The sequence below is a fragment of the Dama dama genome, chromosome 30, assembly GCF_033118175.1.
Source record: "Dama dama isolate Ldn47 chromosome 30, ASM3311817v1, whole genome shotgun sequence".
NCBI classification, from domain to species: Eukaryota; Metazoa; Chordata; class Mammalia; order Artiodactyla; family Cervidae; genus Dama; species Dama dama.
The window spans coordinates 7,270,507-7,291,275 of record NC_083710.1 but is presented as its reverse complement, the minus strand read 5'-3'; the positions used below and the strand labels follow the sequence as shown (position 1 = coordinate 7,291,275).

At 40.4% G+C, this 20,769-nt stretch overlaps 1 protein-coding gene across 3 annotated transcripts in view; it reads right to left on the bottom strand.

The window, feature by feature from the left end:
- Nucleotides 1–20,769, bottom strand: part of DIAPH3 (diaphanous related formin 3) — a 535,934-nt gene that overhangs the window by 203,934 nt on the left and 311,231 nt on the right. For all 3 annotated transcript variants that reach the window (XM_061133813.1, XM_061133815.1, XM_061133814.1), the window contains 2 exons: nt 18,028–18,157; nt 711–834 (listed from right to left, as the gene is read on the bottom strand). In XM_061133813.1, coding sequence (XP_060989796.1) covers nt 711–834; nt 18,028–18,157 — 254 coding nt within the window. The remainder of the gene's footprint in view (nt 1–710; nt 835–18,027; nt 18,158–20,769) is intronic.

The following is a 20,769-nucleotide window of genomic DNA, read 5'->3' as shown; positions in this document are numbered from 1 at the left end:
TTAAAGGACCTTAAATTGAGCAGGACAACCCCAATGCTATTAGTTTTATGTATATATACATATCTACACACATACATACACACATGTATTGGTCAATTTTATTTTCAGTCTGGAAAATACCGATACCAGTAGGACTGTGATTAGTTCAGTTTTGCTTTTTGGAACAGTGTAGTATTTCTAAAGGAAATTTTAGTTTCTTGAACATGAGTTAACTTTTTTTTTGTTTGTTTGTTTTTTATGAGTTAACTTTTGATATGCAAAAATTAATTTTTGAAATTAAGCTGACAGTCATACCAGTTTATAAAGTCTTCATCTGCTACAAAAGTATTGGTCCATTTCAACAGTATCTATATCACAACATGACATTAAGTTCAAACTTCCTCAAATTGAATCTTCCTATCCTTTCAATTTACCGTGAACATCAGAAGGAAAATAGGGCATATGGAAGGAAAGTGAGTAGAGAATGTATTAGATTAATAAAAAGGAAAAAAAGGAATGAAATTAACAGGATACATCTCTGTATTATTCACTACAGGCAAAACCCTTGATAAATTTCCTTGCAAGAAGGTAAAGGATAAATTTTCTATAACTGGGCATTATAGAGTGATTTCTGGTTATGCAAGTACACTTAAAAGTACACTTAAAAGGTTAAGCAAACTGTATTCCTAATTGACTAGTAATTTAAAGTTATTTAGATATCAAAGGATATGGACATCTTTGTCACAAACTTATCATGTGAGTCTTCAGGAGGGGGAAAGATTTTCAAATCTTTCTCAAGCTGTTGAAGTTGCCTTCCCATCTGTTTCAAGTTCTTTTCCAGGGTTTCTACAGAAACTAAAAGAGAGAATATTATACGCCTTAAAAGGACGAAATTATAATATAAAAAAGTAAAATATTCTAGAAACAAAACACATGAAAAACCTTACAATAATAATGAAAAACCCATGAAAATAAAGGAAAGGTGAATTTCACTTAAAGTTTTAAAAACCCTTTAATTTTTAAATCCAGAAATGAAGAAAATAAAAGATTTTTAAAAACAGGAATATTTTGGTAAAGCTCACATACACAAACCACATATAAGAAATATCTTTTGTTGAAAATCAAAGTCCTTGACCTCTACAAACACTACAAAAAAATCAATTAAGAAAAAGATGGAAAAGAAAGAGTATGGTTTTAAAATTAAATCTATTTCAATATAATTTGAGCACTTTTCAAAATGATGATCTTTTGAGAGGGGAAAAATGTACAAAGAAAAGATGGGTAAACTCTGCTCTCTTGTCCAAGGTCATCTACATCAGGAAAAGATATCAGGGGTTCTTTGAGTGCCCCGGGAAACAAATTTCAAACTTTCTTTACTGGTACTCTAAGAACAGTAAACTCTGTTTATTAAATAATAAAGTGTTTTTGTGTATACATTCTTGCCTAGTAAAACTCACAAGTAATCCACATATAGCTAAACCCAGGGGAATACACTTATACATTCTGTGGATAGACGGATGGTTCGAAGACAAATAAATTATATTTTTAATTAGCATTTAAATTAAATGTATTAACACTATTGAAAAAAATCACATACTTAAAATATTATGATCAAATCACTGATCAAATTTTACTACACATAGACACACATCAAATCTGGCAGATATCTAGAGAAAAGACAAATGAGTCTGAGGAACTCCCATGTAACAAAAAGCAAAAGGCAAACACTGGAAAGGAACATACGTGGATTATTTATTTTTTTTCTGATACCTGATACATCATTCCAACACCATCCACTTCTCCAGTACCCACTGGTGTCTCCCAATTCACTGACACTCATTGCCTGGAGTTAGCCTAGAACCCACATGTTTAAGGACTCAGTCCCATAAAGACTGCCCTCACTCGAGAGGGCAAGTTACAGGGATCACCTGTCCTTCTAACCTACGATAAATTCAAGGGTTCTCATACGCTCCCCCCACCCCATTTATTTTCTATAATTTACTGGGATGACTCAGAGAACTTCGGGAAGTACTGTGCTTACTGAGACAGCCTTTAGTATAAAGGCTCTAGCTCAGGAATAGCCAACGGAAGACACGCACAGGGCAAGAACACGGAAGGAGCGGCCGCCCGACGCCCCACGCTCTCTGGGCGCAGTCCAGGTGCGGCCTCCCGGAGCACCCACGCGCTCGCTGTAACACAAGGCCCCTGTGCCTCTTCATCTCGGAGTCTCAGCGAAGCCTCACTGCACAGCTGCGACTGACCCGGTCACGGGCGCTCGTGCCTGACCTGGAGGCGAGAGGGAGGGCTGAAACGTGAGTCCCTCTGGCCTCCTGGCTGGCGCTTCTGTCAACCAGTGCCCCCATCCTCAAGTTCCCTAAGCTGGCCCTGCCCCAAGTCATCTCATTGGCGCACAAAGGCACTCTTGCTCTAACAAGGATTTTAGGAACCAAGACAAAAGTCAAATGCATAGTTTTTCCCCTGTCCCATGGACGCAGCAGTGTGCATCTGGTCAGCAGGCGGGACCCCAGTGCCTGCAGGAAGGCTGAGAGGGGTGTGCCTCTGATCCACAAGCTGTCCTCAGAGCTGCCCCGCAACCGGGCCTGTGCTCGGCGGGGGCCGGCGGCTCGTGGCTGGAAACAGAGCTGTCCCAGGGAGTGCGTGCTCCTCAGGGGGTGGGAGAAGGGCTTCAGGTGGTCAGGGAAAGGCTTCTTAGGGGACCCTGGGAGCCTTTCCCAACTCATTGGCAGCCAGCTGGGTCAGGGACGATGGTCTATCACCACATGAGCAAAACAGGAGGAATCTCGCCTCATACTTTTACCTCACTGATATTTCATAAAGATCAACTGCTATAATATAGGATGAAGAATTTTTTAAAAATAAAATGGACTGTGAGATGTTAATTTTATTCAGACAACTCAGTAGAAATGCCTTAAAGACTGAAGCAATACTAAAATAAAAGGAAATTTTAAAAAAAAATCATCACAACCATCATCATTGACAGGAAAAGTGCTGTAGAACTCTGGCTAAAAAGAAAAGTTGGTAATTATAAGAATAAAATGTTTGGGATGTTAGGAAACTCGGGGGCACATTCAAACAGATATCTAAGGTTGGCATCATAAGGAGAAAAAAGTTGGCTTACAAAATGGTTCTGTAGCTACTTACCAGATAGAAATCCCATTAAGCCTAAGCTTCATCCTAAGCTTCAACCTAAGCTTCATCAGCACTACCCAATTACATTATTTGTACATTATCCTTAAGACAATTTAACTGTAACTGATCAACTTTTCGGAGAAGGCAATGGCAACCCACTCCAGTACTCTTGCCTGGAAAATCCCATGGACAGAGGAGCCTGGTAGGCTGCAGTCCATGGGGTTGCTAGGAGTCAGACATGACTAAGTGACTTCACTTTCACTTTTCACTTTCATGCATTGGAGAAGGAAATGGCAACCCACTCCAGTATTCTTGCCTGGAGAATCCCAGGGATGGGGGAGCCTAGTGGGCTGCCGGCTATGGGGTTGCACAGAGTCAGACATGACTGAAGCGACTCAGCAGCAGCAGCAGCAGATCAACTTTTCACTGCTGGTTTTTAAATAAAGACGAAACCACAGTCAGAAGAAAGAAAGGTGTGTGCAAGTTCTATGTGAATAAAATACAATTCAATGCCCAGGGCCATCTGATGGATAAAACTAAAGAGCATTTAAGAATGTCCTTGGCATTCTTCAGTAATTATATATACAAAGAAACTACCCACATACATCTTTGGACATAGTTTAACCACACAGTTTAACCTGAACATATCTGAAGTTCTTTGAGGTCAGTGACAAAATTTTTGCTATTAGAGGTCCCAACTGGAGCAGAGAATTTTAAATTGCACTCCTTGAAAGTGTTAATTTACTGGTATCTCTGTATGTGACACATATGAATTTTATCTTTCAACTATGTCATATTTGTTTTTTTTCTTTCACATTTCTTAACTAATAAGTTAATCTTTTTATCCCTTTTCATTATTTAGAAGTAACAAAATACAGTCATTATAAAACAAGAGTTGACTAGATATTTTTAAGGCACTTTCAACTTCTGTATTTTACTCAGTTTTCAATCAGATGGGATATCCCTCAGTCACCTCAGACACTGTGTGTTTTGACCCCAAGCCAACCGCCCATCTGCAATCTCCATATGACTGTGGGCAGTAGAACCATAATGCTGTCTCCTGTGATGGAAACCTGCTAGCCTTGACCCTTCCTCTCCTGAACCCTCAGATCCAAAGGATCATGACATCCCTCACATGGTCCTTGGCAAATAAAACCTACCCTTGAACACCACTCAAGGGATCTGGAACACTAATCTCTTCTTTGACCTCTGGTCTCCTACTGTTTCTCTCAGAGCCATATCCAAACTGTACATGGAAACTTTGAGACAAACATTAATTTAAAGATACCCTAAGAAGAAGTGAAGTCGCTTAGTCTTGTCCGACTCTTTGCGACCCCGTGGACTGTAGCCTACCAGGCTCCTCTGTCCATGGATTTCCAGGCAAGAGTACAGGAGTGGGTTGCCATTTCCTTCTCCAGGGGATCTTCCCGACCCAGGGATTGAACCCGGGCCTCCCACATTGCAGGTGGATTCTTTACCATCTGAGCTACCAGGGAAGCCCAAAGATACCCTACCTCTGCTTAAAAACCAGACAAGAAACTCCTTACACAACAACATCAGAGTTCCACCTACAACGCGGTCCTATTTCCTAATCTGCCACACTTCACTACCAAATCGACTCCTAGTTTGATTCCACCCAATCCCTTTCATCTATTCCGTACCTGATGCCAGAAAAAGTGTGTCTATCTGCTTTGCCCACTCCACCCAAGTCACTCCTGTTCATACTTTCACAGTCCGAGGCCAAAACCCTAGACCGGCCCTGGTGACGCGCCCTCCCGCCTGTCACGCCTGGCAACTGTCTCTGTCTTTGCAAGGAGGACACCCATTACTTTCAGCATGTGCCTTCCTCTCCTAACCGCCCGGGGATTCCTGAGGGGAGAGACCTTACATTTTATGCATCTTTGTGCCTTGGTTTACATAACACGGGGCAGGTACTCAAATGTTTGCTGAAAGAATGGATTTTGGGTCTAACTTTAACCTCTCAAGAGGTTAAAACATTAAAAAGGGGAAATATAACAGATTAAATATCTAAAACTTTAAAAGCTAAGACACAGACTTTTCTTCAAGTGGCTAGTCATTTTGATAATCATACGCTAGAGGTGTTAGAAAAGCTCTAAATAGAAGTTAAAATAACAACTATAAATATTTAGATTCAGAAATCATGATACAGAAATCACGTATACAGGTTCTCTGCAATATAATGTCCTCTATGATTTACCATGCTAAGATTTCAAATAAAAATGGAGAAATTGCATACATTTATATAATCTCTATAATTAAACAATAATCATCTATGAATATCTCCTGGAGGTGTTGGTCCTTATTTCATAACAAGCTTACTAAGAAATGTCACACTTATTCTTACATACCATGATACATTACAGAGGAGCTGATGTCTTTGAAGAAAGCTTTAAAAGCAACAATTACCAAAAAACAACGTAAACATCCAAACTAAATTACCCTTCCTATTCTAGACACAATTGTTCTATGAGAGAAACTAAAGCCTATAGCATTTAAAGCTCCAAACATAATGATTTTTCCTAGACAACTGTAATAATAAAGCTTTAAGAGTATTTCACAAAATGCACGTCAAAAACAATACACTGGATGGACATGATGGACAAAACCTTCAGTAGCATTAAAAAAATCTTTAATATTAAGTAGGTTGAAGACAAAATCTAAGTTGTATTATAAATCTAAGTTCCATTATAAAATGCATTGTGTTGACGGAAAAGCATAAAATTAAAATAAGATGGTAAAACAGCACAAACTCAAAATAAACTGCAGTTTGGTTCATAACAGGCAAACCTGTAAACTGGAAGAAGCAATGCTACATGACTGGCCACTAATCCTCAGCCGGCCTCCTTCTGCTCAGCTTCCCTTCTTTTCCTTGTCTTGGTTATCGCATGATGGGAGCGTGCTCAATCGCTCCGTCCTGTCCGGCTCTGTCCGTGGACTGTCGCCTGCCAGGCTGCTCTGTCCGTGGGACTTTCCAGGCAACGCTACTGGAGTGGGCTGTCATTTCCTCCCCCAGGAGATCTTCTCGAGCGAGGGATCAAATGTGCATCTCTGGCGTCTCCTGCCTTGGCAGGTGGATTCTGTACCACTGGGCCCCCCGGGAAGCCCTCTTCTGATTCTTGCTGCTGCTGCTGCTCAGTTGCTCAGTCGTGTCTGAGTCTTTGTGACCCCATGGACTGCAGCACGCCAGGCTTCCCTGTCCTTCATCCTGTCTGATTCTTGAGGGGATCCCATACAATAATACATTATAATTTGCATTTGCTATTAATTTGCGTATGTTCCACTTAGGATTTTTCAACTTTATGATGGTGGGGAAAGCTATATGCTTTCAACAGAAACCATACTTTAGACCTTGAATGTTGCTCTTTCTCTGGGCTAGCAGTGTGTGGGACACGCTCTCATGATGATGGAGAGCAAGCTGCAGCTCCCAGTCAGCCTGTGTAGGTGAAGAATTAATATACTTACGATCTGTACCCACAGAACTACTCTGGTTTTCACTTTCAGGCCAGTAATCAATAAACAGTATGAGATATTCAACACCTTCTTATAAATTAGGCTTAGTGTTAGATGATTTTGCCCAACTGGAGGTGAATATAAGTGTTCTAAACATGTTTAACTTAGGCTAGGGTAAGCTATGATTTTTGGTTAGGCAGATGTATTCAATGAGTTTTCAACTTAGTTTCAACTTGTGAGGGTTCACCTGAATGTAATATCATCATAAGTCAAGGAAGATCTGCTCAGACAAGAAGGTTTTGTTGGTACATTTTTCTACACATCACACTGCAAGGGAACCACCTCTCTCTGCGATGGAGTGTGGAGGCAGGAAAGGCAGACAGAAGGCAGGCAGAGGAGAGGAGGGGCATAGCAGTGGCGGGCTCTGGGTTGGCCCTGCGGAGCCGCACCACCCATGCCAGGGCACAAGCAGCAGCCCACCCTCCCCAGCCAGGAGGAGGGCGTGAGAGACACAAGACTGTCAGGAGAGAAAGCAGTACCAATGGGAGAAGTCTATCTAATGGAAAACCGTATTTACCTAAAAGAAGCTGAAAACTCCTTTCTACCAATAAGATGTTCAAGACTATGGTAAATAAATACTATACAAAAGAGACCAATAGTAGAGATGTCTGTAACATTATTCAAAATGTTCCCTCAAGATAATGATTTTGTGCACACGTCTGCGGGAGGGAGGCTCAGACGGTAAAGAACCCGTGCACAGTGCAGGAGACCCGGGTTCCACCCCTGGTTTGGGAAGAGTGCATGGAGAAGGGAATGTAACCCACTCCAGTGTTCTTGCCTGGAGAATTCCATGGACAGAGGAGCCTGGCAGGCTACTTCATGGGGTCGCAGAGTTGGACATGACTGACTAAAAACATGCACACGGTAAATTGTGCAATGAGTTTTTATGTATGGCTACAGACCATGTAGGCTGACAAGTCCTGGACTGTGTATCTCTGAATTTGAAACACGACAGTTATTTTTGGGCTGCTTAGATCTTTGCCCTGAACTCCAACTGCTGGTTGAATATCATTCCTTCATGTTTAATAGGCATCTTAAACTCACATTTTCAAACTGGAACTTATCCTTCTCCTGGAACATGCTCCTGCATCTCAGTAAATGATTGGTGCTATGACTCCCCTCTTTCCTTCATACCCCGCACATCCAGTCCCAGAATAAATCCTGTTGGTTCTACCTTCAACGTAGATGCTTTGCCTAAACCCTCTCACCTCCCTTGCTACCTCCTCCTGGTCCCAGTCAACCTTCTTTCTGCCCTGGATTATTATCACAGCATCAAGTGGTTTCACTACTTCATCACTGTTCTCCATTTTTCCCAACAGAGCAACCAAAGCAATCCTTTGAAAATGCAAGTCAGCTGTCACTCTTTTGCTCAAAACGCTTCTGATGACTCCCCATCTCAGAGCAAAATCAAAGTCCTTACAATGACCAGCAAGTCCTACGGGATGTCACCTTTCTGATCGTATCTCCTTCACCACCCCCAATCCCGGTCACACCGGTATCTAGGGCTTAGGCGCCTGCGTGCCCCTCTTGTTATGTGCCTCTCTCACACACCGTGTCTGACCTCCTCACACCTCGTCAAGTTTTCATGCAAAGGTCTTCTCCAATCTCTTAACTTAAATTCCAAAAAAAAAGGTACCTGGCCTAGAATTCCACAGCTAACCACCCAACATGGTACACACTGACTTCTCTCTTTGTTCTGTATCTACCACCTAAACTGTAAATCTCAAGAGACCAGAGACTTCTTCTGTGTTCCGGTACTCTATCCAGAGGGCTTCCCTGGTGGCTTACAGTAAAGGATTCGCCAGCCAGTGCAGGAGCAGTGGCTCAGTCCCTGGGTCGGGAAGATCCCCTGGAGAAGCAGACGGCAGTGCTGCTGGAAGATCCCATGGATGGCGGAGCCTGGGGGACTGCAGTCCACGGGGTCACAGAAGAGGGGAGCATGACTCAGCAGCTCAACACAACAGCAGCTCTATCCAGCACCCCGACCCGAATGGCCCCGAGACAGAAGATATATTCAAAAAGCAGCTCATCAAATACTGACTGAATGAGTGCATCATATATGAGCCGCTGTCACCTTTTTTTCTGTCACTCAAAGTCAGTCTAAGCCTTATTTTTTTTGTTTGGTTGATTTTGTTTTCTGTTAGTCTAATCCTTATTACTACAAGTGCCTAGGATGGTGTTTGCTAGGCAGTGAGAGTTCAATAAACATTTTGAAAAGAATCCTTTCAAAACATATCAAAAACTATTAATGAGCACTATTTCTTTTTTCCGGAGAATATGTAGTTTGATAGACAGATGCTGAGAAGCTGCCATCATGGTGACAGACATTACATGCCACAAGGGTCTACCAACTGATCAATTTTAAATCTCTGCTTCTGAGGAGAGAGGGGAAGGTTATCTAAGAAGTCATTTTCTTCAGGTTTTCCTATGAAGGTGAATAAAATCTTTTTGAATGTTTCTATTATTTCTATCATTTATCATCAGTATTAGTTCATATTTCCATATGGCATTTCTCAATAATCCGGGGCTAATAAATTTGATTTCACATAACATGCAAACACCTGCAGAAAAAAAGAACTATAAGTTGTTGAAGAGCTGCTGGAGACTCATTGGCTTCAAAGGTTGTTTAGCAGTAGAAACCGTTTTTTCAAAAGAAATCTACCAAACTTCAAAATATGAAATAAAACTCCAGTGTCAGGCTGAAGCACAGAGGGTCAAGAGAATCCACTTTCCAAATTCCACTCCCTGTGCTGATGTATCCAGCTGGTGAAAGTGTACTGGGCTATACATTCATGATTTGTGCAAATTCTTACATGTATATTATTCTCTAATCTTTAGAAAAGCACAAAAGTCTTTCAACAACATAAATCTACAAATTTCTTGGTCCTGTACGCTTAAGTTTGCATACATTTCAGGCAAGATGCACCTGGAATCTGTTCAAACAACTTTTGAGAATATATATTAAAATTAATAATACATTATTCACAGAGATCCATGTTTACTTGCACCATTAATAACAGCATAGGAAGATGTGTGTAAATAAGAAATAATCACTGAAAAGCAACAGCAACTACTACTACTACAAACGCAGAGAATATTCACACAGTGCTTACAAGGCGCTATACACAATTTTATAAACATTTACACACAGAAACCTATGGAGTCCTCACACCAAAGCTCTAAATTAAATACTAGTATCATCCCCAGTTCAGACGTAAGAAAGCCGGGCCCAGCGATGATGAGAAATGGGCAGCTGGAGTTTAAACCCCAGCTGTCTAGTCTTAAGGTCTACGATGGTAACAACAGCCTCTCCCTTAATATAAGGTAGAACTGTCACGTTTTTATTTCACCCACTGAAATAATTTATTAGAACCATTAAATCATCTCTACCTGTCAATAAAACCTTCTTAAATTCAAGGCATGTTAATAAATTTCAGTTTTAATTGCTTCACAAGCTCATCAACAATAACCCTTAAACGCCCAAACATTTCACAACATAATATAAATGTATTCCATATATAAACCTAACAGTGTAGTTACCCTTAACTATTTTACAATACTCAGAGATGACGGTGCTGCCTCCATGCCCTTATGGGAGTGATGACAAGGATGACAGGATTCGGTTGAAAATTGTCTCCCAAACTCCACATCCGCCCAGAACAACAGAATGTGACTTATTTTCAAACAGGGTCTTTGTAGAGAGTTAAGGATCTCAAGATGAAATCATCCTGGGTCTTGGGTGGGACCTAAATCAAACTGCTGGTGTCTTTAATAGTGAGAAGTGAGAATACAGGGGCACAGAGAAGAAACCACTGTGAAAACTGAGAGCAGAGCAACGCCAAGACTCGCTGGCAGCCGCCAGCAGCTGAGAGGGAGGCGCTGGATGGCTCCTCCCCAGGGGCTCCAGAAGAACCCAACCCTACCAACACCTGGATTTCTGTCTTCCTCAACAGCTAGGTACTAACTTTATGCTGTGTAAAGCGACCTGGAGTGCAGTGATAGCTCATGGCAGCCCTAGGGAACTAATACAACCACTAATTCAAGACTTTGCAAGCTATATGAACAGTCTGGTTCTGGGAAGCAGTTAGCAGTTCTACCTTCAGCATCTTATCAGCTCCATGACTCTTCACCCAGTTGGTTACATGTCAACCTTGTGAGTAATGAAATTCAGCAGCCAGCCATAACTGTGTTTGCTCCATCCACCGCGTAGGCGTCTTTATAGTACATAGATTTGTTATATTTAAGCTATCCTTCGGAACACCCTGGAGTTTTCTTTTATCTACCTGGTTTGTAATTTCCCACTTCATGTTGCAAAACTAAAGTGCAGTAAATACTGCTTTCCACCCAGCAGCCAAAGAAAGCTCCAAGACCTTGGCTGTCCCTGTTGCCCCTGTCCTGTTACTTGATGCTAGCTCTGGCTCATAGGTGACGCTGACAGAACTGTTCAAGTAGCTATTGCAAATCTGCGGGAGGACAAAAATCTGCAAACACTGTAAACTGTTAGTTTCTCAAAAAGATTAACACTGTATTGGTGCCACTTTCAGTCTGCTAACCTCCAAAAAGATATAGAGGTCTTCCTGATGCAGTTTTCTTCTTCATCATCATCTATCAGCCCAAGCAGCAGCCAATTCAGGAAATGTTCCCGGCTCCATATCTCAGAAAGCAATCTTTAACTGCAAGTAGTTCCTTCATGCCAGTGTATTTCAATGTCACTCTACAGAGTCCTTAATCCTTCTAGAGATTTTGCCCATATTCTTTCTATATTCCTTTCTGCTGCCTTCCAAAACAGTTTACATTTGTATTATAAAATAGCGTAATATTTACAACCTCACCTGCAAGTGGCCAATTTCAACTTTTGATGCCAAATTTACATAGAAAATCCATGGAAATAAACTGGCAAGATTTAAGTAAAATGCTGCTCACCAAACAACTTGAACCTATTGGTTCTTTACCAGTACACCATATTCCCAGTGCACTATAAATATTTTTCATAAATCCTGCAATTACCTTGTGAATGGTTCAGTTGTATTTCATCATACCCTTTTATGTTAAAAGTGTTAACTTGTTGAATGTAAAATTTTACATATATGGCCCTTTTAATAAGTACATGCAAAACTACATGTAAATTGCCTTTTTAAAATAAATTTATTTTTAATTATATTTAGTTTGTAGTAATATTAAAATTGTTTTACAATTCCTGAGTATATGTATTAGATGGCTAATACATACCAAAATAGATCATTGAGACATAATTAAACAGGAGTCACAGACTAGCTTTCAAGACATAGCTCCTTACTCTCCATCTATGTGTAGAATAATACTTTCACTATTTCCACATGCTAATAGAAAAAAGGGTAAAACCATCTATTCATATCTCAGTTTTGGAAAAGTGTCAATAGATAACTAGAGCGCAACTAGTCTTTGTTGGCTACTTGCTTACAAGAAAAATTCAACTATTATATAGTAGCAAAACAGAGAGTGGTAAAGAAATATATGCAGATGTAGTGAGCAAAAGACATGATGAAACAAAACTAAAACTTGTGAATTTAGCTCAATGTAAATGAATGCATTCTAAAATAAAATCCAGGAGATGTAAGAGCTCACTCTGAAAATTAAATGTAAACACTCATGAATATATTTATTTAGAATGCCTCAATATTTCCTCATACATATAGTAATTTAGGTGTCATGCCTATTCAAGAAAGAATTGACACATACTTGTAATTATTTAAAATCACGTGATAATTCATGGTTTGTATAAGAACCTTTTTATTCCTGAACTGATTACTAGTGAGCACCCAACACTGAAGATCTATGACTGTTTCTTCAAGTTATCTGATAAAGTCAAAAATCATGCAGTATAGGCCACTCCGGGCTTCCTAGGGAGCTTAGTGGTAAACAGCAGGAGATGCAGGTTCAATCCCTGAATCAGGAAGATCCCTTGGAGAAGGAAAAGGCAACCCATTCCAGTATTCTTGTTTGGGAAATCCCATAGACAGAGAAGCCTGGCAGGCTACAGTCCATGGGGTCACAGGAGACTCAGACACAACTTAGCAACTAAACAATAACACAAAATAGGCCATTATAAAGCCAAAAGCTAAGCAAGAAAAATGTTTCAAGTTATTATATTAATTCGTATGCTTGATTTCTTCTGCAGCACCTTTCCTTGGCTTGAACTCTCTCTCCTGTGCACTCACACGGCTGGTTTTTGTATGCTCACCCATGATGTCTCCTCTGGGTGTTGAAACTGCCTTTTCTCATAAGGACACAAGTCAGATTGTATTAGGGCCCACCCTAAGGGTCCCATTTTAACTTAATCACCAGTTTAAGGGCCCTATCTCCATATACAGTCACATTCTGAGGCACTAGGTTCAACATATGAAGGGCTCCAACATATGGGGACACAATTCAGCCCATAACAATATATTTTGTGCTCTTTATTGACAATTTAGTTAAAGCCATATCCTACATGGTTGTTTTTCCTTTTAAGTAGATTATATTATAAATGCTCCCCTGCCAATGTGTCCTGTCAAATTATTTCATTGTATTGGCGGACATACACACTAATGTGTATATTCATAAAACTCTAGTATTTTACAGTTGATCTGAAATACCAAAATAAGTATTTATCCTGAAAAACTATGAGACTCCAACGTTAGTCTTCATGACACAATGGTTCCAAAAATTATGTTAGCTGTGTTGTAAATTTTATTGCACAATAAATATTTTTATATGTTTACAATATACACTTAAAATATAAATGAAGCTGAAATAATAACTAATACTGAATATCTAAAATACATATCCAACTTGCTAATACATTTTTAATTGTCATTTTTGGAAGCCTATAGCATAAAGAGGTTAATGGAAGCCTTTGAAAATGCTTTCTGCTTGTTATAGCAGATGAATTAGAAATTTTCAAACACTGTGCACTTCCAGGTGGCAACCACCTGGAAATTAAGCACTCTAAGTGCTCACAGTAGGTGAACAAAAGACAAACATTTGGTATTTAGTAAGGCATTTATCATAAAATGTTGGAAAGTCATGAGGAATTGAAAACCAGGTGATGTATTTGACTAGACAAATATTTGGGTCAGACCAAGGAATTACTAGCTAAAAGCAAACAAACAGTCTTAAAAGCAGAGAGGTCTATAAAATGGAGCAAACAAAAACTCAAATATAAAGGATCAAATAATGCTCCTGAAAGCTGAAACTGTAGAAATGGAAAAAGTTAAAAAAAAAAAAGAAGCGGGCAATCATTAAACCCACTCTGAAAATACACTGAATATTGCCCTCTCTCTGGAAGCTACTTCCTTTCTCAGCAGTTGCAGGAACAGTGTCTGACACAGAGTATAGTCCTTAAACAGGGGTCTAAGGCTTTGTGGAAAATCAAGAAATTTACCCTTAAATACAGACTGGAATACACAGAAACCGAGGTGAGGCTCCCAGCGAGCCCCAGGAAGCAGCGCCAAAGGAAAGCCTGACGAGGAGAGAGGGAGAGCTTTCCAGCGCAGCAGCCGCGCCCCACAGAAACCACCGTGCTTTCTCAGCTGAGGTGCTAGGGGCTGCAAAGAGTCACGGGAGTGAGAAAAACGAAATCAGGAGAAAGCGTGCCAAGAAAGGTTTTTTCAAGTAAATCAAATTTGGAGAGGAGACAGCAAGGAGGTCATAATCAAGAGCCACACTTACAGCAAAGGGTGATCTATACACTGCAACGTAGCTGCAGATTGAACAGTAAGCTGTTGGATATACAAGTGTGGAGCTTAGAAGGAAGTCTAGAAAAAAATTTGTAAATCATTAATTTAATGATTCTATTTAAGCCCTTGGGGAATAAAGAGATCACCTAAGGAGAAGCTACAGGGAGAAAAAAAGAGAAGGGCTCAGTATCAGACCAGTAATAACAGCTCTACTGAAAAGGTGTACAGAAGAAGTCAAATATGTGAGAGGAAAAGGGAGGGGTCAGCTGGACAGAAGTCGGGGGAGAGTAAGGTAGCTGGGGCCAAGACCCAGAAACCACACCGTGGACCGCAGCAGACAGACCACACGGCAGTCACACAGCATGAGCTTGTTGAATGGGTGAGCAGGTGGGTTCCAAAGCATGTCAGCATGGCGTCTCGAGAACTCAGGCTTAGCTATCTAGCAAAGAGTGGAGACTGCAAGAGCTGTAGCAGCAGTCGTCGCTAATAGCTGTGTTAGTGGCTCAGCTGTGTCCGACTCTGCGACCCCATGGACGGTAGCCCGCCAGGCTCCTCTATCCATGGACTTCTCCAGTCAGTACTGGAGTGGGAAGCCATTCCCTTCTCCAGAGGATCTTCTTACCCAGGGATCGAACCCAGGTCTCCTACATTGCAGGCAGATTCTTTACCATCTGAGCCACCAGGGAAAGACACAGGTTCAACAAGGTGAAATTGTAAATTTACCTTGGTATTATTTTAATACATTCCCAAATCCGCAAAGTTTGGTCATATTTTCTAAATCATTAGTAAAATACCATTCCAATTTAATAATGAAATTACTGTGAAATAATCAGTAAAACCATCATGGATTACAGTTCATTAATTTCAACTGTTTAGACCAGGGGAAAATGTATCCAACCCTTAGGAATCCATAAAGAAAAAAATATTACAAAGGTATACAGAAATACAATAATGACCCAAAATATTTTCAATGAAATATTTTCAACGAAAAGCTGTAAGCCATTACCTTTTAGCAGAGGAGCAGCCCTAATGAAATAGATTCTTGACAACTGTCATACGGGTAAGCTCATTAGTTGTAATGAAAGTTCTCCCTGCTGATCCAGGAGTACCTAACGGCCAGGATTTGTTATGTGTCAAAAACAAAGATACTTTTTAATTCATGTGATAGCTCATTGAGGAGACTTCAAATCTGCAGACTTTCAAATGATGATATAAAATACAAGAGCACTGAAACTTTCCAAAGCAAACATAGACTTATTTTATCTAAGACATTATATTTGTTCCTCTAAAATCTCATCTGTTAATAAGGTAATACAATCATAAAAAGAAATTAGGCTCAACAATCACCTACACTATAAAAAAATTCTCTCAGTGATGGCTTTTCTATTTCAAATATGAAATTAGCTGCTCCCTGTGAAACTCGTTCACCATATCTGCTGACCCATACACATATGCATGCCTCTACTGTAACAGATGGAAACTAAAACCTCCAAGGCCCCAGAATGCCCCCTTAGAAGCACCGAAAAAGAAAGAAGAATCTCATTACCAAGTTGCTACTCTGCAAGCACGCTTATGAAAGTTAAACATTTCTCAAAAGCAACATATAATATTTATATTTGTAGTGGATTTTTAGCACAATCAAATGAGTCAAAATAGATAAATGACATTTTGAAAACTTCATTCATAGCAAAAACTGTTAGAAAATAAGTTCTACAATAAAAAACACATCTGAGAACTCGCATGGTGGCACAGCGGATAAGAATCAGCCTGTCCATGCAGGGACACGGGTTCAAGTCTGTTCTGGGAGAGCTCCATGTGCCTCAGGGGCACTGAAGTCTGCACACCGAGAGCCCGTGTCCCACAAGAGAGGGCGCCTCAGGGAGGGGCCCGCACACTGCGGCCAGGGGCAGCCCCAGCCGCCACGGCCAGGGCAAGCCCAGGCGCAGCGAGGGAGGCCCAGCGCAACCCCAACAGGGACGTCAGTAAAAACTTCACTTTTTAAAAAGGACCTCTGAAAGAGAAGCACACTCCAGCTTACTGTTCGGTTTTAGAACTAGCCTGAAAGATGGTGAAGTGATCAGAAATCCAAACTGCTATTATCTGAAAAGCCCACACTGATTTAATTCTTTTTAAAGACATAATGCTGGTATAAGCTGTTATAATAACTACTCAACCCTCTTTTCCCCAGAAAAAGAAATTCCTCCATATTTCAAGGCACTTGGTAACACTTTTTCATCTGTTACGTATCAAGCTTAACGTTCATCAAGAAAACCCACTTTCAGTTCTTTTTCATCCAGTACACTCAAATTTTATTCCAAAATTTCAGAAAATTCGTTTTAAGGACGTTATCATCCTTGAATTAATGAACTTAATCACTGAAAAGCTATTCTGAGTATCAGTGAGTCTTTTTTAATGCTTTTCTTTTCTTCTCTGTGCTCTTTGCTCAATCTCACATTGCTTATTACGAGAAAATTATTTGGATTATTTTCCCTTCTTAAATTCCCTTAAAACATGTACACCTATACATACGGACATTATCTTCTTAGCCAAGAACATTTTATGGAAGCACAAGTGCAAACTAAGGAGTAATCCAATGTCATTAGAACATTAGATAAAGTTTCAAAGTTTACTTTATGTCTTAAAAAAAACAGACTGTTTCCAACTTTTTTTTTTTTTTTTGCAACAGCTGTAGGAGATATACACTTGAAAGAAACATGTATCTCAGGAAAATATGTGAAAGAATTTCTCATGCAGTCACATGCCTCTCTGCAAAAGACGTGCTACCAACCCCACTTTACAGAAGAAAGAGTTTCATAGGAGTATAAAATGATAAAAGTGATTTTTAAAAGAAATATTCACTATAATACAGGAAAAAGTATCCTTCTTTAAGCTGATAAATAATCAGTGGCCTAGACCTAAAGAATACAGATATTCTCTCGGTCCAAATGAGGTATCTTCCTAAATGTATATCCATACATTTGTGCATATTCATACACATGTGTACTCATAAATTCATTTTTTTGAGTCAAGTAAAGTTTTTTCCCACAGAACTGATCTGATATATAACCGAGATTCTTCAGATGATCAAAACATCACCTAAGTCATATTCAAGGCAAATATATATAATATCGATAGGGCCTATCCTTTCTCTGACCCTTTCTATAACCAGATATAAACCCACAGTGGGGATAAGGAGGTTAGAAACTAGGGCTTTAGGGAGGAGTGACTGGAATCTCTGGCAGTTTGGTACCTGCTGGGGCAAAGGAAGCACACTCCACCTGCAAGGCAGGTGGATGGAGACTCAGATTCAGGCCAAGGGGACACTGACTACACTCACCCCAGGTATCTGGGAATGACACCCGCCCAGGGAGCACAGTGCAGGCCACAGTGCGGGGCTCAGAGAGCCCGGCTGCAGGTGTTCACGGGGCTGAGACTGCAGAGCTCCGAGCTTCTGAACAGAGGGTCTCATTACCCAATCAAACAAACTAAACCCACGGCTGCAGAAATGGCAATTCATAAAGTAAATGTCCTGTACCTTTCTAATTTTAAAATGAGGCATTTAGTATGAAAACACTGTGACAAAGAGGCAAGTACGTTCAGATAAAAAGCATTATTTTCTATATCAACTTAAGACCCAGAATATGAGAATGTTTTCTACAAAAGCACAAACCTTTACTAGCTTTGTCCAAATGTCCCAAATCATCCACAAAATTCAGGATATCAGGATGCTTTTCTTCACATATTTCCACAAGAAAATGAAGAAGTGTTGTTTTCTGATCTGCTGATTTTGTGTCCTTTAGCTAAACAGAATGAGAGGGAGAAAAAAATACAGAGAATCAAAAATACTTTGATAATCTTTTTATTTAAATAATGTTAATCCTGTTTTTTACAGATAAGAAATAAATCAGTTCTAAAACTAGTTAATGCTGTTTTTGAAAAGCCAATGTTTAAACACTTGAAAAGCTACTTATCATATATTGTTCTTTGGTCTAAATCATTAATATTTCCCGTAAAGAAGGAATAAGCTTAATTCAATCTAGTATGCAATATTTCACGGGGGGGGAAATATATGGTGAATGCTCAGGAAAGCAGGACAACCTAAGAATCCAGGCAGGGTCAGCACGTGAAACAGCCTCACACACTTGTTCATGTTTTCATTTGGCACATATTTATAGAACGCCTGCTAGACACTACAGGAGTTGGAGAGGCAATAACAAATAAGTCGTTCCTCAGGAAGCCATTTAGTGTAAAAAAAGGAAAATATATATACTTCTTCCTGTGTGATGAAGAGTACGGTAAAGATAACCATGCGGTACGCCTAGGAGGACAGGGTACCTGAGCTGGACGGCAGCAGACAGAAGTGGTACGGGGCTGCAGAAACACGGGAAACCCTCCAAGGCGCAGCATCAGAGCATCTGAAGGAGGCCAGCGATGAAGAGGGGAGTGGCACTGGGGAGGCGGCTGAGTGACTCAGAGCAAAGTGTGTGCTGGGGGAGAGAGGAGCAGAGAGTAGACAGAAATCTGAGAAGGAAAAAGCCAGAAAATTAAAAGAAAGGCAGACCATTCTGTGGATAAAGAATTCTGATCCCTAAGAATGGGGAGGTTTTTAACTAGATGAGAGATAATCAGGCATACATTTTAGAAAGATCCTTCTAGCACAACATGGATAAAAGATTAGAGCAAGGGTAAGCACAGAACAGAAGAATGATTTTTAAAGCTGCAGTAATAATCCAGGCAGTGAAACAAAACAGACTGTACGGCAGTAACACCTTCGGCATGAGATAAGGGAACAAGGTGGGCACAGACCCATACTTGACACCATTCACCTCCTCTGAACCAGGAGGCCGAGGACAAAGGCCTGGGCGGGGCAGAGGGAAAGGATTGCTTCAGTTTGGGACAAGGGAGCTTGAAGCTTCTGAGTAACATCTAAGTGTAGACACTGGGAAAGGATGGAGATGTATGTAAGTGTAGCACAATCTTTCATTATATTTCATTTCTTAACCTATTTTTCATTATAGCTGACTAAGTTTTTCAGGCATGTTTTTCCTAATCATTTGTGAACATGAAATTTAAAAATGATACATATACTATATATCTGTCTCTGTACTGCATGTACAACTATGCTTTACACAAAAAGATTATAAGATAGGAAAGATAATTTTGCTCCCTAAGAACCAACTTTTTATCCCTTGAGGGTGACAAACTGTAGAGAATACTTAGTTAGAAGTTAGAGGACTGAACTATTCTAGGAGTACCAGTTTGTGAACTCTTGGTCTCCAAAGCTAAAGAAACACAAATAAGTATATAAAATAAAAGAAAGGAGAACAGAGACTTGAAGAGAAGACCAGGATGGACTGACCCTACACCAAAGGGACCAGGCTACAAACCAGGTATAAACAGCAGTCAGCTTGGTTTTGTGAGTGGTGGACGTAGGGGGTACTAAGTGTGAACAGGCAAATATACAACCTGGTAGTGTTCCCTATGAATGAGTAATGAACCAGATCAGATAAATACAAGACAGGAAAAAATCAGGATTTAATTTAGAACTGGTGAGATTCCTGCTATATTTAACTATACAGTCCTACTTACTTGCTTCCTTTACAACAATTTCCTACTTTAATATATATTAAACCTATGGTTTTTCCAGTAGTCATGTACGGATGTGAGAGTTGGACTATAAAGAAAGTTGAGCACCAAAGAATTGATGCTTTTGAACTGTGGTGTTGTCTTGAGAGTCCCTTGGACTGCAAGAAGATCAAACCAGTCAACTCGAAAGGAAATCAGTCATGAATATTCATTGGAAGGACTGATGCTGAAGCTGAAGCTCCAGTACTTTGGCTACCTGATGTGAAGAGCTGACTCACTGGGAAAGACTGATGGTGGGAGGAAAAGGGGACGACAGAGGATGAGATGGTTGGATGGCATCACTGACTCGATAACATGAGCTTGAGCAAACTCTGGGAGTTGGTGATGGACAGGGAAGCCTGGTGTTGGATGACATCACTGTCTCAACGGACATGAAAGTGAAAGTGTTAGTTGCCTAGTTGTGTGAAATTCTTTGCGACCTCATGGACTATAGCCCACGAGGCTCCTCTGTCCATGGAATTCTCCAGGCAAGAACACTGGAACAGCTCGCCATTCCCTGCTCCAGGGGATCTTCCCAATCCAGGATCAAACCCAGGTCTCCTGCATCGGAGGAGGATTCTTTACAATCTGAGCCCCCAGGGAAGCCCACAATGGACATGAGTTTGAGCAAATTCCAGGAAAGAGTGAAGGACAGGGAAGGCAGGTGTGTTGTAGTCCACAGGGTCTCAAAGAGCTGAACACGATGGAGTGACTGAACAACAATATTACACATATATATGTATGCATACACACACAGATATGTACATATATCTATATGTATTTTTTC